General features: G+C 37.5%; 1 protein-coding gene across 1 annotated transcript in view; it reads left to right on the top strand.

The window, feature by feature from the left end:
* The window catches only part of LOC101898324 (very long-chain-fatty-acid--CoA ligase bubblegum), a 33564-nt gene extending 15105 nt beyond the window's left edge, over positions 1 to 18459 (top strand). Inside the window, exons 2-8 of the mRNA XM_059129532.1 lie at positions 9323 to 9606; positions 9703 to 10048; positions 10143 to 10244; positions 10411 to 10808; positions 13887 to 14184; positions 17156 to 17446; positions 17512 to 18459. Coding sequence (XP_058985515.1) covers positions 9371 to 9606; positions 9703 to 10048; positions 10143 to 10244; positions 10411 to 10808; positions 13887 to 14184; positions 17156 to 17446; positions 17512 to 17835 — 1995 coding nt within the window. The 5' untranslated portion in view covers positions 9323 to 9370 and the 3' untranslated portion in view covers positions 17836 to 18459. The remainder of the gene's footprint in view (positions 1 to 9322; positions 9607 to 9702; positions 10049 to 10142; positions 10245 to 10410; positions 10809 to 13886; positions 14185 to 17155; positions 17447 to 17511) is intronic.
* The last annotated feature ends 504 nt before the right edge of the window (positions 18460 to 18963 follow it).

The following is an 18963-nucleotide window of genomic DNA, read 5'->3' as shown; positions in this document are numbered from 1 at the left end:
TTGTTGTTCACCTGAACTGACTGACCATGATTCAAGTTTGCTTTCTTCGAAAATACATTGTTCGACGCCACCTTCACTGTTGCGACGCCTCGTAGCGGATATTTATAACTCACGTTGTTTGTTGTTTTCATTATTATTTTTGTTTTTATCGTATGATTCGTAAATGTTTGTTTTTTTTTCTTTCACATTCTACGACCATTTGTTGTTGTTTTCTGCAATAGCACTGCCTGCCGTTGAAGCGAATAAAATGAGAGAGAAAGAAAAAAAAAACCTGAAATCCAATGAGTCAAGCTATGGCTTGTAAGCGGTCCGGCTGGCTAGCTGGCTGCCTCTAGCATTTATACCGAACACGTGAGGTGAAATGAATAATTTTGAAATATATTTTTTTTTTTTTGAAAAAATGTTCAGCATAGGCAAATGACATATTTATTGATACACGGGTGCTGAGGAGGTGTTGGCTTTGGGAAAAAATCTGTAAATTCGGAAAGGATTTACAAGGATATTTATGTTTTATTCGTGGTACAAAGATATACAACGTAAAATCTCCCATTATAGATGTGAGCCACCTAAAATAGCTGCGGGTAATTTTAGGAACCTTGAAGGCCCGCTTAGTCACTTTAAAATTTATTGGATACATTGAAACGCTAAGGTACCTCAATCAAGTCTTAATTCCTTAAAGAACCCTAAGCCATTCAATTTAGGCTTGGGTATTAAAAAAATGCTCCCTCGAACTTGAGGGCGAAATTCGCCTGAATTTGGGGCTTAAGGTAACGTAGATTTTTTAAAAATTATTTTCAGCGACTATAAGGCAACGTAGATTTTTTAAAAATTATTTTCATCGACTATAAGGCAACGTAGATTTTTTAAAAATTATTTTCAGCGACTATAAGGCAACGTAGATTTTTTAAAAATTATTTTCAGCGACTGTAAGGCAACGTAGATTTTTTAAAAATTATTTTCAGCGACTACAAGGCAACGTGAATTTTTTTAAAAATATTTTCAGCGACTATAAGGCAACGTAGATTTTTTAAAAATTATTTTCATCGACTATAAGGCAACGTAGATTTTTTAAAAATTATTTTCAGCGACTATAAGGCAACGTAGATTTTTTAAAAATTATTTTCATCGACTATAAGGCAACGTAGATTTTTTAAAAATTATTTTCAGCGACTATAAGGCAACGTAGATTTTTTAAAAATTATTTTCAGCGACTATAAGGCAACGTAGATTTTTTAAAAATTATTTTCAGCGACTATAAGGCAACGTAGATTTTTTAAAAATTATTTTCATCGACTATAAGGCAACGTAGATTTTTTAAAAATTATTTTCAGCGACTATAAGGCAACGTAGATTTTTTAAAAATTATTTTCAGCGACTGTAAGGCAACGTAGATTTTTTAAAAATTATTTTCAGCGACTACAAGGCAACGTGAATTTTTTTAAAAATATTTTCAGCGACTATAAGGCAACGTAGATTTTTTAAAAATTATTTTCAGCGACTATAAGGCAACGTAGATTTTTTATGCTGCCTCATTGGAACTATGAGTGAATCCCAATGTAATTTGATGAACTTGCTTCTAGACTATGTGGTGTAGGGTATATAGAAATGCTTACTTAAGCAATCAGACAAGCTCTCCTAAGACTTGAGAATATTTTTTTCAAGAATTTTCTATTTCGTATTTAATTCAAATAAATTTTGAAATTATTTAGAAAAACATACTTAGCAAAAAATTCTAGTTTCCATTCTCAAAAGACACATTTATTTAAAGTTATTTAAAAATTCTAAAAATAATCCCATATCGTATCGCGTCACATTTTGTCTGATAGATAAATAGCCATGGAAACTTAGAGTAGATTTCTGGGCCAACAAGTGTTCCTGTACCTACTATTCGGCTTTTGGGTACATTTGTACGTACCTGTTTTTTTTTTTGGCTAGAAACCCACATTGTCTTTGGCTTTGATAGCTGCGAGCATTTTCGCTGACATCTAATTCCTAGTTGTTGTTGTTGTTTTTATTTTTTTTTGTTCACTTGTTGTTGTTGTTCACCTGAACTGACTGACCATGATTCAAGTTTGCTTTCTTCGAAAATACATTGTTCGACGCCACCTTCACTGTTGCGACGCCTCGTAGCGGATATTTATAACTCACGTTGTTTGTTGTTTTCATTATTATTTTTGTTTTTATCGTATGATTCGTAAATGTTTGTTTTTTTTTCTTTCACATTCTACGACCATTTGTTGTTGTTTTCTGCAATAGCACTGCCTGCCGTTGAAGCGAATAAAATGAGAGAGAAAGAAAAAAAAAACCTGAAATCCAATGAGTCAAGCTATGGCTTGTAAGCGGTCCGGCTGGCTAGCTGGCTGCCTCTAGCATTTATACCGAACACGTGAGGTGAAATGAATAATTTTGAAATATATTTTTTTTTTTTGAAAAAATGTTCAGCATAGGCAAATGACATATTTATTGATACACGGGTGCTGAGGAGGTGTTGGCTTTGGGAAAAAATCTGTAAATTCGGAAAGGATTTACAAGGATATTTATGTTTTATTCGTGGTACAGAGATATACAACGTAAAATCTCCCATTATAGATGTGAGCCACCTAAAATAGCTGCGGGTAATTTTAGGAACCTTGAAGGCCCGCTTAGTCACTTTAAAATTTATTGGATACATTGAAACGCTAAGGTACCTCAATCAAGTCTTAATTCCTTAAAGAACCCTAAGCCATTCAATTTAGGCTTGGGTATTAAAAAAATGCTCCCTCGAACTTGAGGGCGAAATTCGCCTGAATTTGGGGCTTAACTCTGCTTTAGTAAGAACTCTCGGATTTTTTTTTTGATACATTGAAAGGCTAAGGTACTTCAATCAAGTCTTAATTCCTTAAAGAACCCTAAGCCATTAAAATAAGGCTTGGGTATTAAAAAAATGCTCCCTCGAACTTGAGGGGGAAATTCGGCCGAATTTGGAGCTTAACTCAGCTTTAGTAAGAACTCTCAGATTTTTTTTGAAATATTATCCAGAGATAGTTACTTGCCCCCTAATTCCCGGAAAGTATTTTCTTTTCTTTGGGGATGGACCCGAATACCCGGATATTTGTCCCAACCCGGGTCTTGGACCCGGATCTACAAAACCGACCGGTATCACTTGAAAGCTAACGAACATACCTATCCAATAAGGATTGGACATATCAATAAAAGAAAATTTGAAGCCACGACCAAAGGCCGGCTTCTTAAAACGATTATCAATTTTAGGAAAACTTTGGTTCACGTAGGCGGAATTGGAGAAAATGTCATGCCCCGCCGAAGACCGGCTATTTAAAAAAAAATTATAAAATATAGAAAAAAACTTTGGTAAGCGTAGCCGGTGTTGGACATACCCAGAGGAGATAATCTCAAGCCTCTGTCGAAGGCCGGCTACCCTAAACAGCATACGATTTAGAAAAACTGAACATAATCGGCTCGTCCGGTTTCAAAAACCCATCTCTGGATGCAATAAAGATAATAAGACATATTGTAGCATTTTGAAAAGCTTATAGTGACATAGATTTTGTGGACTCCCAAACAGGGGTCTTTTTGGATTTTTGGAGGATTTATTAAAAAATACGGTTGCAAAAATTCAAATAATTTCGATACAACTCCGGAACAGTTTCAATAACCCACTTGTGGGATAGGTATGTTCATTAGCTTTCATTACTCCAGTTAGTAAGTTTGGGTTTCGGAACCGGATCCGTCCCCCGATAAAAAAAATATTTTCCCGGAATCAGGATAAAAATATCTACCTGTAGAAAAAGATCCGAGAGCTTTTACTAATCTAGAGTTATTCCTCAGTCGGTTGTACCAACGGACTCCCATGAATGGGGCATTTATTGACTTTTGGAGGATTTAAAAAAAACCGGTTCCAAAAAATTAATCATTTCGATACATCTTCGGAATAGTTTTAAATAGCCCAATCATGTGGCCACTTGAGGGAGAGGTATGTTCATTAGCTTTCATTACTTTAGTTAGTAGGTTCGGGTCTTGGAACCGCGTCCGCCCACCAATAAAAAAAAATCCCGGAATCTGGGTAAAAATATCTACCTATAAAAAAATCCGAGAGTTTTCACTAATCTAGAGTTGTTCCTCAGTCGGTTGTGCCAACGGACTCCCATGAATGGGGCATTTATTGACTTTTGGAGGATTTAAAAACCCGGGTCCATAAAATTAATAATTTCGATACAACTCCGGAATAATTTTCAATAACCCAATCATGTGGCCACTTGTTGGAGAGGTATGCTCATTAGCTATCATTACTCCAGTTAGTAGGTTTGGGTCTTAGAACCGGGTCCGCCCCCCAAATAAAAAAAAATATTTTCCCAGAATCAGGGTAAAAATACCTACCTCTATAAAAAATCCGAAAGCTTTTACTAATCTAGAGTTGTTCCTCAGTCGGTTGTGCCAACGGACTCCCATTAATTGGGGCATTTATTGACTTTTGGAGGATTTTTTAAAAAACCGGTTCCAAAAAATTAAGCATTTCGATACAACTTCGGAATAGATTTAAATAATCCAATCATGTGGCCACTTGTTGGAGAGGTATGTTCATTAGCTTTCATTATTTTAGTTAGTAGATTCGGGTCTTGAAACCGGTTTCGTCCTCCAATAAAAAAATATTTTCCCGGAATCTGGGTAAAAATATCTACCTGTAGAACAAAATCCGACAGCTTTTACTAATCTAGAGTTGTTTCTCAGTCGGTTGTGCCAACGGACTCCCATTAATTGGGGCATTTATAGACTTTTGGACGATTTTTTAAAAAACCGGTTCCAAAAAATTAATCATTTCGGTACAACTCCGGAACAGTTTTAAATAACCCAATCATGTGACCACTTGTTGGATAGGTATTTTTATAAGCTTTCATTAACGGTTTAGTAGGTTCGTCCCACAAAAAAAAAAAATTTTCCCAGAATCAGAGGAAGGTATTTTTAGCTTCCTCTAGAAAAAAAAATCGAAAGCTTTTTTTTACCAATCTAGAGTTGTTCCTCAGTCGGTTTTGCCAACGGACTCCCATGAATGGGGCATTTATTGACTTTTGGAGGATTTAAAAAAAAACCGGTTCCAAAAAATCAATAATTTCGATACATCTTCGGAATTGTTTTCAATAACCCAATCATGTGGCCACTTGTTGGATAGGCATGTTCATTAGCTATCATTACTCCAGACAGTAGGTTCGGGTCTTGGAATCGGGTTCGTCCCCCAATAAAAAATATTTTCCCACAATCAGGCTAAAAATACCTTCCTCTAGAAAAAAAAATCGAAAGCTTTTTTTTACCAATCTAGAGTTGTTCCTCAGTCGGTTTTGCCAACAGACGTATACCCTCAGCCTATGTTCGTTTACTAAAATATATATCTTGACATGTGTTGTAGAGAGAAAATCTCATGCCCCGACCGAAAGAGCATAAAATTTAGAAAAACTAAACATAATCGGCTCGTCCGGTTTCAAAAATGCATCTCTGGATGCAAGAAAGATAATAACACATATTGTAGCATTTCGGAAAGCTTATGGTGTCAGCAATAATTAAGTATAATTTTTGTGGGCTCTCCAAATGGGACCTTTTTTTGATTTTTGGGGGATTTTTTAAAAAAAAGAAAAACCGGGCCAAAAAATTCTATAATTTCGATACAAATACCGAACAGTTTTATGTTTCAACCTAGAAAGATAATAACACACATTGTAGCATTTTGGAAATCGTATGGTGTCAACAGTAATTTTGCATAAATTTTGTGGGCACCCAAAATGGGGTCTTTTTTGAGTTTCAGGGGATTTTTAAAAAAATCCCGGGCCAAAAAATCAGTAATTTCGACACAAATCCCGAACAGTTTTAAAGAACCCCATCATGTGACCGCTTGTTGGATAGGTATTTTCATTAGATTTCATTAGTCCATATGGGTTTATTAGGTCCTGGTCTTACCCGGATCTTGGACCCGGATTTTTTAGTCAAATATCCGGATATCCGGGTTCATCCCCCAATAAAAAAAATATTTTCCCGGAATCAGGGTAAAAATACCTACCTCTCGAAAAAATATCCTAGAGTTTTTACTAATCCAGAGTTGTTCTTCATTCGCCTTTTCCGACAAATGTATACTTTCAGCCAATGTTCGATAATTTAAATATATTTTGACAAATTGTTGACCTTCTATTCAGTAGGTTCCGAAGGAATGTCCTAATATTGTCCATTTCTTATCGGACCTAAATAAATATGATATAAATATTGCGACGTGTCAGGTTCGGACGATATTGGCTACTTCCTTCAACAGGTAATGACAGATAAAAATATTAAAAATTGTGACCCTTTGTGGGTGTGGTACCCGAAGGGGCGAGTCGATGTCTATCATCTTCACGACAGATCTTGTGTTAGAAGAAAAATTATCGAGTACGAAATTTGAAGAGAATCGGATGCTTATTTCGGATTTTATGATCAATTTGGATATTCAAAATTTTGACTACTTTGTGGGGAGGTACAAATGGTTCGATCTCTACCATCTTTATAGCAGATCTTGTGGTGATGGAAATATTGAGATGTACAAAGTCTGAATGGAGTCGGATGTTAATTTGGCGTTTTATGAGCTTCATGAATATTCAAAATTTTGACCTTTTGTCGGTGAGATACCGGAAGGAGAGGACCGATGTATCCCATAATCATAGCAGATTTTTTGATGATAGAAATAATGAGATGTGTGAAATATGAAAAGAAACGGATGCTTATTTCGGATTTTATAATCGTTTTTGTAATTTGAAACTTTGACCCTTGTGGGGGAGGTACCAGAAGAAAAGGTCCGATCTCTACCATCTTTATAACAGATCATGTGTTGATAGAAATATTGCAATGTGCCACACCTGAATGGAGTCGGATGCTAATTCCTAATGTAATAAGTGTTTTTGGTTTTTCAAAATTTTGACCCGTTGTGGCGGAGGTACCAGAAGGTGTGGTCCGATATACCCCGTCTTCACGGCAGATCTTGTCCCCATAAAAATATTTTGATGTGGAAATTTTGAAGAGAATCGGATGCTCATTTCGCATTTTATAAACATTTTGGTTATTCAAAATTTTAACTCCTTTGTGGGGGAGTTATCAGAAGATGTGGACCGATATATTCCATCTTCTCATCAGATCTTGTGTTGGAGGAAATATTAGGATGTGCCGAATTTAAAAGGATTCCGATGATTATTTTGCATTTTAGGAGAGTTTTAATTATTCAAAATTTTGACCCGTTGTAGGGGAGGTAACAGAAGGACCGATCCGATCTGTACCATTTTAATACCAGATTTTGTATTGATGGAAATATTGACATGTTGTAAGTCTGTATAGAATCGAATGTTAATTTCGCGTTTTATGAGCTTCATGATTATTCAAAATTTTTAACCTCTTTGTGGGGGAGGTATCAGAAGGTGTGGACCGATATATTCCATTTTCACTCCAGATCTTGTGTTGGAAAAAATATTGGCATTTGAGAAATTTGAAGATAATCGGACACTTACATCACATTTTACAAATGCTATATGATATTCAAAATTTTGACCCTTTGTGGGGGAGGTGCTGGATGAAGTGGACCGATATTTTCCATTTTCGCACCCAACCTAGTACTGATGCAAATATTAGGATTTGCAAAGTCGGAGCAAAATAGGATTATCCTTTCTCTTTCTGTGCAAAAAATATATTTTTTGCAAATTTCGGCCTTTTGTGGGGGAGGTACCAGAAGGAGTGGAAAATTCAAGCGTGATGGTGTGATTTCTGGCTATTGTTAGAGCACTCCAGCATTTAAATGTAAATAAATCTGGTACTGGTAGCGTAGCCCGACGTCAAGGATGTGGAAGTTGACGGAAGAAAACAGCAACATCAGCAGAAATGGTTCGAAAAATAAAGAAGCGACTTGATCGAAACCCGTATCGCAGTGGCAGTCGCGAAAAATGGCTCGTCAGCTAAACATATCACAATATTCCATTCGGCAAATATCGAAAAATGAGTTCGGGGTAAAGCAATTGAAATTTCAAATTGAAATTCAAGAACTTACACCGCAACTGAAAGAAAATAGACTCAAAAGAGCTAAAGACTTGCCTCGCTTAGCCGAAAGTGGTGAACTGCCGAATTTGGTTTTCTCTCTCTCTCTCAGCAGTTTGTAAACAAACAAAATGGTTGTGCTTACTTGCCAAAGAGGTCAGCTGAAAATGTGCAACTTCGGTTGGCCTTGCCACCAGAACTCAAGCGCCGACCATGGTGATAGTGTGGGCCGCCATAACTGCAGATGATCGCTCTCCGCTCGTATTAATTGACCCGTGGCATCAGAATAAATGCCGAATATTATTGCGAAAATATTCTGGAGGGTGTATTAAAGCCTTGGGCATGAAAATATTTTGGCCGCAGTCCAAGAAAGGTTACAAAATGAGGATCCTCGCTGCATTTCCAGCGCACAATGGCCACCTAAATCTCCGGATACTAATCCGTTGGACTATTGTGTCTGAAGTATTTTGGAGAGCAAGGTTGGCACTAAAAAATACCAAAGTGTCGATCACCTCAAGCAAGCGCTTCGCCGGGAAAATACCGCAGAGCAACATTCGGGCAGCTTGTGACGGTTTCATTGGCCGTTCGAAGGCCATAATTCGTGCCAAAGGTGACCAATTCGAATAAATCTAAACTTATTCTAAAATCTGATGCTATTTCCGACATTTTTTGCTTTCATTCAATAAAATTTTTTTAAAAAATTTTAAAAATTAAGGCATTTGACTTTGTTGCAGTTTTTTTGTCTCATCCTGTATACCCTCTGGCTGAGGGTATAAAAAATGCTAAAATGATGTGTATAATCCCATTTATTTAAATTTAATCCCATTTATTATTTCAGCCATGTTAAGAAACTCTTTCTCGTCTTTTGTTCCGCCAAAGCCAAACTTGAACTCATTACGCTTCGCTTGGCCTTATTACAGATTGCAAATACGGTTATCAATTGTATTTAAGCAAATATTTATTTAAAAAAATGGAATTCCAAAAATCGTCATTCAGACAAAATGAAACCGTTTTTGACATTGTTATTCAAATTTGTTCGGTAAAATTGTGGGCAGGTGTTTTGAAACGGAAAGACAAACAGTTCAATGAACGGATGTAGACAAAAAAAAAAAAAAACAAAGAAATAATAAAATGTCAATACCGTTTGGGTAATGGGTACGAAAGTTTAAGCCAATTTGTTGTCAACATTTTTTAAAAATTTTGAAATAAATAAATTTTGAAATAAAAAAAAATGAATTGAAATAAAAAATTAAATTCTGTTACGATTTTCTCTCTCTCTCTCTCATTGCAGCCCATTTTATTTACACCCACTCACAACTACTAACACACACTACTCACAATGACCGTTGAAGCTCTCTACAATCGTCCCGGTCCCAATCGCCTCGTACAGTGTGATGTCTACAGGACGACAGATGTGACGCAAGCCGTCAAGTTGCGAATTGCCAAGGATGGTTTGGGTGCCGAAGAGCCCATTTCCATTCCCGGTCTGTTGAAACGTACCGTCAACAATTATCCCGATTTTCCTGCCTTGAGGACCAAGAATGCCAAAAAGGAATATACCACGGTGACTTATAGGTGAGTGGGTTTGAAAAAATTAAAAAAAATATTGGTGTAATAACTTCTCTCTTTCTCTTTCTCTCTCCCTCTCTCTCTCTTTATCTTCGATGACAGACAATATGAACAAAAAGTCCACCAGGTGGCCAAGGCTTTCATGAAGTTGGGCCTGGAACCCCATAATGCTGTCGGTGTTTTGGCCTTCAACTGTGCCGAATGGTTCTACTCGGCCATGGGCGCCATTCATGCTGGCGGTGTCATTGCCGGCATCTACACCACCAATTCGCCCGAAGCCTGCATGCATGTCCTTGAGGACTCACATGCCCAAATTGTTGTGGTCGATGATGCCAAACAAATGGAAAAAATCCATGCCATCAAAGATAAATTGCCCAACTTAAAGGCAGCCATTCAAATCCAGGAGCCCTATGCTCCATTCATGAAAAAGGAGGATGGCTATTACAGAGTAAGTGATTTTTGGTCAAACTTCAAATGAACTTCAGGATATTTTATTTACCCTCCTCCTCCCCCCCACTTCCCCCCTCCCCCCTTTCTTGCAGTGGTCCGAAATTGAAGCCATGAATGTTGCTGATATGGAAGATGAATTCAAGAAACGTTTGGAAAATATTGCCATCAATCAATGCTGCTGCCTGGTGTACACTGTAAGTTCTCCTCTTCACATCTTCATTTTTTTTTTCGTAACTGCGGGACATCCATTTCATGTGATTTATTCCCATTTGGCAATTCATTTCAAAAAGTTCCTCAATTCATTGCGGATTTTTTTTTTCATCTTTCTCTATTCTCTCTTCACTCCTCCTCCTCCTTTAGTCCGGCACCGTGGGCATGCCAAAGGGTGTCATGCTTAGCCACGATAATATCACCTATGATTGCCGTGCCATCACCAAATCATTGGAACGTGTTGTCGTTGGCTCTGAAGTCTTGGTCTCCTATTTGCCATTGTCGCATGTGGCTGCCCAGACGGTCGATATCTATACCATGTGTTCGATTGCCGGTTGCATCTATTTTGCCGACAAGGATGCCTTGAAAGGTACTTTGGTCAAATCATTGCAAGATGCTCGTCCAACGAGATTTATGGGTGTACCACGTGTCTATGAGAAATTCCAAGAACGCATGGTGGCCGTTTCATCGTCCAGTGGTAGCATGAAGAAAATGTTGGCCAGCTGGGCCAAGGGTGTCACATTGAAGCATTACATGGAGAGTCAGGGGTGAGTATTTTTTTTTTTATTTTTCGTTGAATGGAACTGAAATTGTTTTGAGAAATCAATAAATATTTGGTAATTGGAGATAAGTTAGGGGGAGGGGGGAGAAGAGGGGATTTGATATAGGGAAACAAAAGGAAAAAAAGGAGAGGACCGGGGCTTTATGCATATGAAACATAGGGATTATTAAAAGACCAGCTGAAGCAGAGGTTTATAGACCAGCGGGAGCGAGTCTCTATAGATCAGCGGGAGCTGATCTATAGAGACCAGCAGGAGCTGGCTTCCATAGGCCAGCTGGAGAGCTGGCTTCCATAGGCCAGCTGGAGAGCTGGTCTTCTATAGAGCAGCTGGAGAGCTGGTCTTCTATAGAGCAGCTGGAGAGCTGGTCTTCTATAGAGCAGCTGGAGAGCTGGTCTTCTATAGAGCAGCTGGAGAGCTGGTCTTCTATAGACCAGCTGGAGAGCTGGTCTTTTCCATAGACCAGCTGGAGAGCTGGTCTTTTCCATAGACCAGCTGGAGAGCTGGTCTTCTATAGAACAGCAGCTAGAGAGCTGGTCTTCTATAGAACAGCAGCTGGAGAGCTGGTCTTCTATAGAAGAGCAGCTGGAGAGCTGGTGTTCCATAGAACAGCAGCTGGAGAGCTGGTGTTCCATAGAACAGCAGCTGGAGAGCTGGTGTTCCATAGAACAGCAGCTGGAGAGCTGGTGTTCCATAGAACAGCAGCTGGAGAGCTGGTGTTCCATAGAACAGCAGCTGGAGAGCTGGTGTTCCATAGAACAACAGCTGGAGAGCTGGTCTTCTATATACCAGCTGGAGAGCTGGTCTTCTATAGACCAGCTGGAGAGCTGGTCTTCCATAGACCAGCTGGAGAGCAGCTGGTCTTCTATAGACCAGCTGGAGAGCAGCTGGTATTCTATAGACCAGCTGGAGAGCAGCTGGTATTCTATAGACCAGCTGGAGAGCAGCTGGTATTCTATAGACCAGCTGGAGAGCAGCTGGTATTCTATAGACCAGCTGGAGAGTAGCTGGTATTCTATAGACCAGCTGGAGAGTAGCTGGTATTCTATAGACCAGCTGGAGAGCATCTGTAATTCTATAGACCAGGTGGAGAGCAGCTGGTATTCTATAGACCAGCTGGAGAGCAGCTGGTCTTTTTCATAGACCAGCTGGAGAGCTGGTCTTTTCCATAGACCAGCTGGAGAGCTGGTCTCCTATATACCAGCTTAAGGCGAGATCTTCAATAGACGAGCTTAAGCCAAGGTCTTGTATATACCACCAGAAGCAGGGGTCTCTATAGACCAACTGAAGTCTGGTCTTCTTTAGACAAGCTTGGTGCTGATCTTCTATAGACCAGCTTAAGCCGGTCTTCCATACACCAGCTCTGATGTCGGAGTCTTCTTATACCAGCTCTAAAGCCGGGGTCACTACAGAAAGCTGAAGACGGGGTAACGGTCTTTTAGACCAGGTGAAGCCATGGTCTTTATAGAATAGGTTAAGCCGGTCTTCTGTAGACCAGCTGAGTCCGGCGACTCTATATACCAGCTCTGAAGTCGGTTTCTATAGTCTCTAGGCGAGCTGAAGATGGTCGTCTCTCCACACAAGCGGAAGGGAGCCTCTCTAGGCGAGCTGAAGGTCGCCTTTCTAGGTGAGTTATAGGTCGTCATTCTAGGCGAGCTAAAGCCTGGGTCTCTCAAGGAGAGCTGAAGGTCGTTTTTCTAGGCCAGATAAATATCGTCTCTAGACAAATCAAAGTTCGTCTCTAGGGGAGTCAAAGGTCGTCTCTTCAGACGAGTCAAATGTCGTCTCTTCAGACGAGCCAAATGTCTCTTTAGACGAGCTGAAAGCAGCCTCTATAGGACCAGCTGAAGCCGGTTCTATAGGTTCTCCGGGTTCTCTTAGGGAGCTGACGACCTTAAAACATCCTCCCTAATGGACTATTTTTCAAGTGAAAGTTCTCAGGCTATTATAATACAAGGTATCACCAGGTTAAACCTCTATGTGTGTGTGTTTGTTTGTGAATTCAATTTATCCTTGCTGCACAGCAACACTACCAAGGACATACTTCGTTGTGTTTGGGAAACTCCTATGGAATTTTAATGGGAACATCAGAGGAATTCCTTTTAGCTCTTCCACACACACACACACTCACACATTCAAAATACATAGTTTATGGAAATAGTTTCGGAGAGAAAACTCAAGCCGAGGAAGATGTAAATTTTTCCATGTTTCCCACAAAGCTGGGGAAGTTTAAATCGGAATACCACCGCACCACCACCACACAAACTTCCATCTCCGCAGCAAATAGTTAGCTGCACTTAGCTAGCAGTTACCTCTAAACGAAGTTCGTGACATTTCAGTAAACTGCAAATGACACGTGGTAGGTGGAGGCATGTCGTCCAGCTGGCTTTAAGATGTATGAGAGCAGCTCCATATGCAGTGATGTAGCGGAGTAGTAGAGGGCATCCAGAACTTCCCTGGCTGTGGTTTTTTTTTCCTGGAGAGTTCAAAGAAGATATTTGTATATCCTTCAGATGGCTCGACACAGCATAACCAACCATCGTCATTTGCATATGACAGCTGATGTTCATGTTGCGGTTTTAAATTGCTCTCTTTACTTTCGGTGTGTTTGTTGCTTTTACAGTTATTGCTGCTAGCCGCAACGTCCATGGCTTTCTTGCGGAGTAGATAGTCAGATAGTCATATACATATAAAATTTAGATGAGCATTTTGGATATTTTCTGCCAAACATTTGAGGTTTTAAGGCGAGGTTGATGGAAGGAGCAAGAGGAGGAGTATCTCTACAAGAACAGAGAGAAGCCAATATCTTCGATTAGTTTGATTGGGCGCCATTTGATAGATTTGCGATTATTTTTGAGGATTGTGGATCATTTGTTTGATTGGGCGCCATTTTTAAACCTTTTGAAGAACCCTTGGAGATCTAATCAGATTTTTTCATATACCGCTAGAAAGACTTCTAGGATAAAATAATGCCTCATAACTTCCTCATACTTCGTGATTTTGCAGAATCATTCTGGACCAGAAACTAATTTTTAAACTAATATTTAATTGCCTCTTCATTTCCAGCAAAAATGGCGGCTTCCGTTACAAGATTGCCAAATCGTTGGTCATGTCCAAGGTCAAACAAGCCTTGGGTTTGGATCGTGTCATTACATTGGTCAGTGCTGCCGCTCCCATGTCCCCAGAAACCAAAAAATATTTCCTCAGTTTGGATATGAAAATTTTGGATGCTTTCGGTATGTCTGAGACAGCCGGTTGCCATTCGCTGTGCTTGCCCGATACCACACAATTGACCTCCATTGGCAAGACATTGGGTGGCTGTGAAACCAAAATCATCAACAAGGATGACAATGGTCATGGCGAGGTGAGTAAATTGATAAAAAAATCACAAGAATATACAAATATAGGTAAAAAGGCAAGGGGCTATTGAGGGAAAGAACAATGTGTAATTTATGGAGGTAAGATAGCCAAGGGTTGTCTTCAAAGGTCCTTGAATTTTTTTTTAAAAAAATCCACATTTCTTGCCTTAAAGGTCCTTGAAAAAATATTCTTTAAAAAATCACGTTAGTGTCCTTAAAGGTCCTTGGAAAAAACTCTTAAATAAAATCCACGTTTCTTGGTCTGATGGTCCTTGGGAAAAAATGCTTTAAAAAATCCACGTTAGTGTCCTTAAAGGTCCTTGGAAAAATATTCTTTAAAAAATCCACGTATCTTCAACTGATGGTCCTTGGAAAAATATTCTTTAAAAAATCTGATGGTCCTTGGTCTGATGGTCCTTGAAAAAATATTCTTTAAAAAATCCACGTTTCTTGCCTCAAAGGTCCTTGAAAAGAAATTATTTAAAAAATCCACGTTTCTTGCCTCAAAGGTCCTTGGAAAAAAATTCTTTACAAAAATCCTTGGAAAAAAATTCTTTAAAAAATCCACGTTTGTTGCCTTAAAGGTCCTTGGAAAAAAATTCTTTAAAAAATCCACGTTTGTTGCCTTAAAGGTCCTTGGAAAAAAATTCTTTAAAAAATCCACGTTTGTTGCCTTAAAGGTCCTTGGAAAAAAATTCTTTAAAAAATCCACGTTTGTTGCCTTAAAGGTCCTTGGAAAAAAATTCTTTAAAAAATCCACGTTTGTTGCCTTAAAGGTCCTTGGAAAAAAATTCTTTAAAAAATCCACGTTTGTTGCCTTAAAGGTCCTTGGAAAAAAATTCTTTAAAAAATCCACGTTTGTTGCCTTAAAGGTCCTTGGAAAAAAATTCTTTAAAAAATCCACGTTTGTTGCCTTAAAGGTCCTTGGAAAAAAATTCTTTAAAAAATCCACGTTTGTTGCCTTAAAGGTCCTTGGAAAAAAATTCTTTAAAAAATCCACGTTTGTTGCCTTAAAGGTCCTTGGAAAAAAATTCTTTAAAAAATCCACGTTTGTTGCCTTAAAGGTCCTTGGAAAAAAATTCTTTAAAAAATCCACGTTTGTTGCCTTAAAGATCCTTGGAAAAAAATTCTTTACAAAAATCCTTGGAAAAAAATTCTTTAAAAAATCCACGTTTGTTGCCTTAAAGGTCCTTGGAAAAAAATTCTTTAAAAAATCCACGTTTGTTGCCTTAAAGGTCCTTGGAAAAAAATTCTTTAAAAAATCCACGTTTGTTGCCTTAAAGGTCCTTGGAAAAAAATTCTTTAAAAAATCCACGTTTGTTGCCTTAAAGGTCCTTGGAAAAAAATTCTTTAAAAAATCCACGTTTGTTGCCTTAAAGGTCCTTGGAAAAAAATTCTTTAAAAAATCCACGTTTGTTGCCTTAAAGGTCCTTGGAAAAAAATTCTTTAAAAAATCCACGTTTGTTGCCTTAAAGGTCCTTGGAAAAAAATTCTTTAAAAAATCCACGTTTGTTGCCTTAAAGGTCCTTGGAAAAAAATTCTTTAAAAAATCCACGTTTGTTGCCTTAAAGGTCCTTGGAAAAAAATTCTTTAAAAAATCCACGTTTGTTGCCTTAAAGGTCCTTGGAAAAAAATTCTTTAAAAAATCCACGTTTGTTGCCTTAAAGGTCCTTGGAAAAAAATTCTTTAAAAAATCCACGTTTGTTGCCTTAAAGGTCCTTGGAAAAAAATTCTTTAAAAAATCCACGTTTGTTGCCTTAAAGGTCCTTGGAAAAAATTGTTTAAAAAATCCACGTTTGTTGCCTTAAAGGTCCTTGGAAAAAAATTCTTTAAAAAATCCACGTTTGTTGCCTTAAAGGTCCTTGGAAAAAATTGTTTAAAAAATCCACGTTTGTTGCCTTAAAGGTCCTTGGAAAAAAATTCTTTAAAAAATCCACGTTTGTTGCCTTAAAGGTCCTTGGAAAAAAATTCTTTAAAAAATCCACGTTTCTTGCCTTAAAGGTCCTTGGAAAAAATTCTTTAAAAAATCCACGTTTCTTGCCTTAAAGGCCCTTGGAAAAAATTCTTTAAAAAATCCACGTTTCTTGCCTTAAAGGTCCTTGGAAAAAAATTCTTTAAAAAATCCACGTTTCTTGCCTTAAAGGTCCTTGGAAAAAAATTCTTTAAAAAATTCACGTTTGTTGCCTTAAAGGTCCTTGGAAAAAAATTCTTAAAAAAATCCACGTTTGTTGCCTTAAAGGTCCTTGGAAAAAAAATTCTTTAAAAAATCCACGTTTGTTGCCTTAAAGGTCCTTGGAAAAAAATTCTTTAAAAATCCACGTTTGTTGCCTTAAAGGTCCTTGGAAAAAAATTCTTTAAAAAATCCACGTTTGTTGCCTTAAAGGTCCTTGGAAAAAAATTCTTAAAAAAATACACGTTTGTTGCCTTAAAGGTCCTTGGAAAAAATTCTTTAAAAAATCCACGTTTGTTGCCTTAAAGGTCCTTGGAAAAAAATTCTTTAAAGAATCCACGTTTGCTGCCTTAAAGGTCCTTGGAAAAAAATTCTTTAAAAAATCCACGTTTCTTGCCTTAAAGGTCCTTGGAAAAATATTCTTTAAAAAATCCACGTTTCTTGGTCTGATGGTCCTTGAAAAAATATTCTTTAAAAAATCCACGTTTATTGCCTTAAAGGTCCTTGGAAAAAAATCTTTAAAAAAATCCACGTTTCTTGCCCTAAAGGTCCTTGAAAAAATATTCTTTAAAAAATCCACGTTTCTGATGGTCCTTGAAAAAATATTCTTTAAAAAATACACGTTTCTGATGGTCCTTGAAAAAATATTCTTTAAAAAATCCACGTTTCTGATGGTCCTTGAAAAAATATTCTTAAAAAATCAACGTTTCTGATGGTCCTTGAAAAAATATTCCTTAAAAAAAACACGTTTAGGGTCCTGGAAAAAATATTCTTTAACAATATTTCCCCTCTTTTTCTCTCCTTAGATCTGCATTCGTGGTCGCCACGTCTTCATGGGCTACATCAATAACAAGGAAAAGACCGAAGAGGCTTTGGATGATGAATGCTGGTTGCACTCCGGCGATGTGGGTTATGTCGATGACAAGGGTTATGTCTACATTACTGGCCGTTCCAAGGAAATCATCATCACGGCCGGTGGTGAAAATATTCCTCCCGTACACATTGAAAACTTGATCAAGAAGGAATGTGATGGTCTGTCCAATGCCTTCCTGGTTGGTGAACAACGTAAATATTTGACTGTGTTGGTGACAATTAAGGTGAGTTGTGGTCAAGAGAAATGAGGACGGGATTATTTAATAATTTTCAATTTTTTTGCCCACAGACCGAAATGGACAAGGATACCGGTGCTCCTTTGGATGAACTGACCCACGAGTCCCTGATGTGGATGAAATCTTTGGGTGTCAATCACAAGACCCTCAGCGACATCCTGAATGCCGGCCCCTGTCCCAAGGTGTTCAAATCCATCGAAGATGCCATTAAGCGCGCCAACAAACATTCCATTTCCAATGCCCAGAAGGTACAGAAATTCACCATCTTGCCACATGACTTCTCCATTCCAACCGGTGAGCTGGGACCCACTTTGAAGGTCAAACGTAATGTTGTCAACAAGCAATACGAAGATGTCATTGAGAAAATGTATGCCTAAGAGAGGCATAAGAAATACTGTGTATAGCTTCCCGTCCCTCCCTTAGCAAAAAAAAACAAAGTCCCCTCCCCCAAATTTTGGTTGCCAAAGAAAATATTTTTCTTGGGCCGCCAAGAAATAGAAAAAAAAACAACAACAACAACAACAACAAGAATTTGATTTTAAAACCAAAAAACCAAACGCCGGACATGGGTCTGGTATTTATTATTTATTACATAATTTTTTTTGACTATATAAATAAATATAAATATATATAATATAATTGTTATTAATTTTTGTATGAAATTGTTATGGATTTTTATACAGTCGTAATTAATTATAAATTAAAAAAAAAATGTTAATTAAATGAAATTTTGTTATTGATGAATTTACCAAAAAAATGAGAAGAGAAGAGAGAAAATGTAGAAATGTAAAGAACATCCTTCGAGGATGGTAAAAAATTCCGCCCGTTTAATGCCCTAATCACCCAAACACCAATACCAGCTTACCTTACACATTACCCAGAGTTGTGTGGTAATCACTGATTCCTTAGCCATGAAGACTTGTACCTCTCTTGTGAATAGGCTTAGTTAATTTCCTTTCCTTTTATTTTTGTTTTGCTCCATGATTTTAATTTTAAGTATATTACTTGGATATAGAAAAAAAAACAAATGTGTTTATTTTTTTGTTAAAAATAAAAACATTGAAATATAAAATTTTAATAAAAATTAAAACGAGTATTTTATTTTTAAAATTATTATGTCTGCTGGTACCCAAAAAATGTCTGAAATATATCAGAATTTAGCAAATTTCTTTATAAATAAATCGAAAAATTAATATTTTAACTTGAATTTCTCCAATTTCTTGGACGTTTTCGCCATGAAGGAAAGGATTTCGACAAAAACTGATAGTGGCGGAATTATACCTTAATAGGTCCTCATTGTATTTTCATAAAAAATAAAAATCTTAAAATTAATTGAAAGCTCGAACACCCTATCTTCAAATGTAATGTTAAAAATATATCAAAACATGGTATTTTCTAGATTCATGCGAATACGTTTACGTTCGTTACATGATGAAGGGAAGCAGTGAGGTACTAACTTATGGGGAACGAAATGTTGCTTAAGCTGTCCCCTTTATTTGCCAACA

This window comes from Musca domestica, unplaced genomic scaffold (genome assembly GCF_030504385.1).
Source record: "Musca domestica strain aabys unplaced genomic scaffold, Musca_domestica.polishedcontigs.V.1.1 62, whole genome shotgun sequence".
NCBI lineage: Eukaryota > Metazoa > Arthropoda > Insecta > Diptera > Muscidae > Musca > Musca domestica.
Note: the sequence above shows the minus strand (reverse complement) of the source record. Positions and strands in the feature narration are given on the sequence as shown.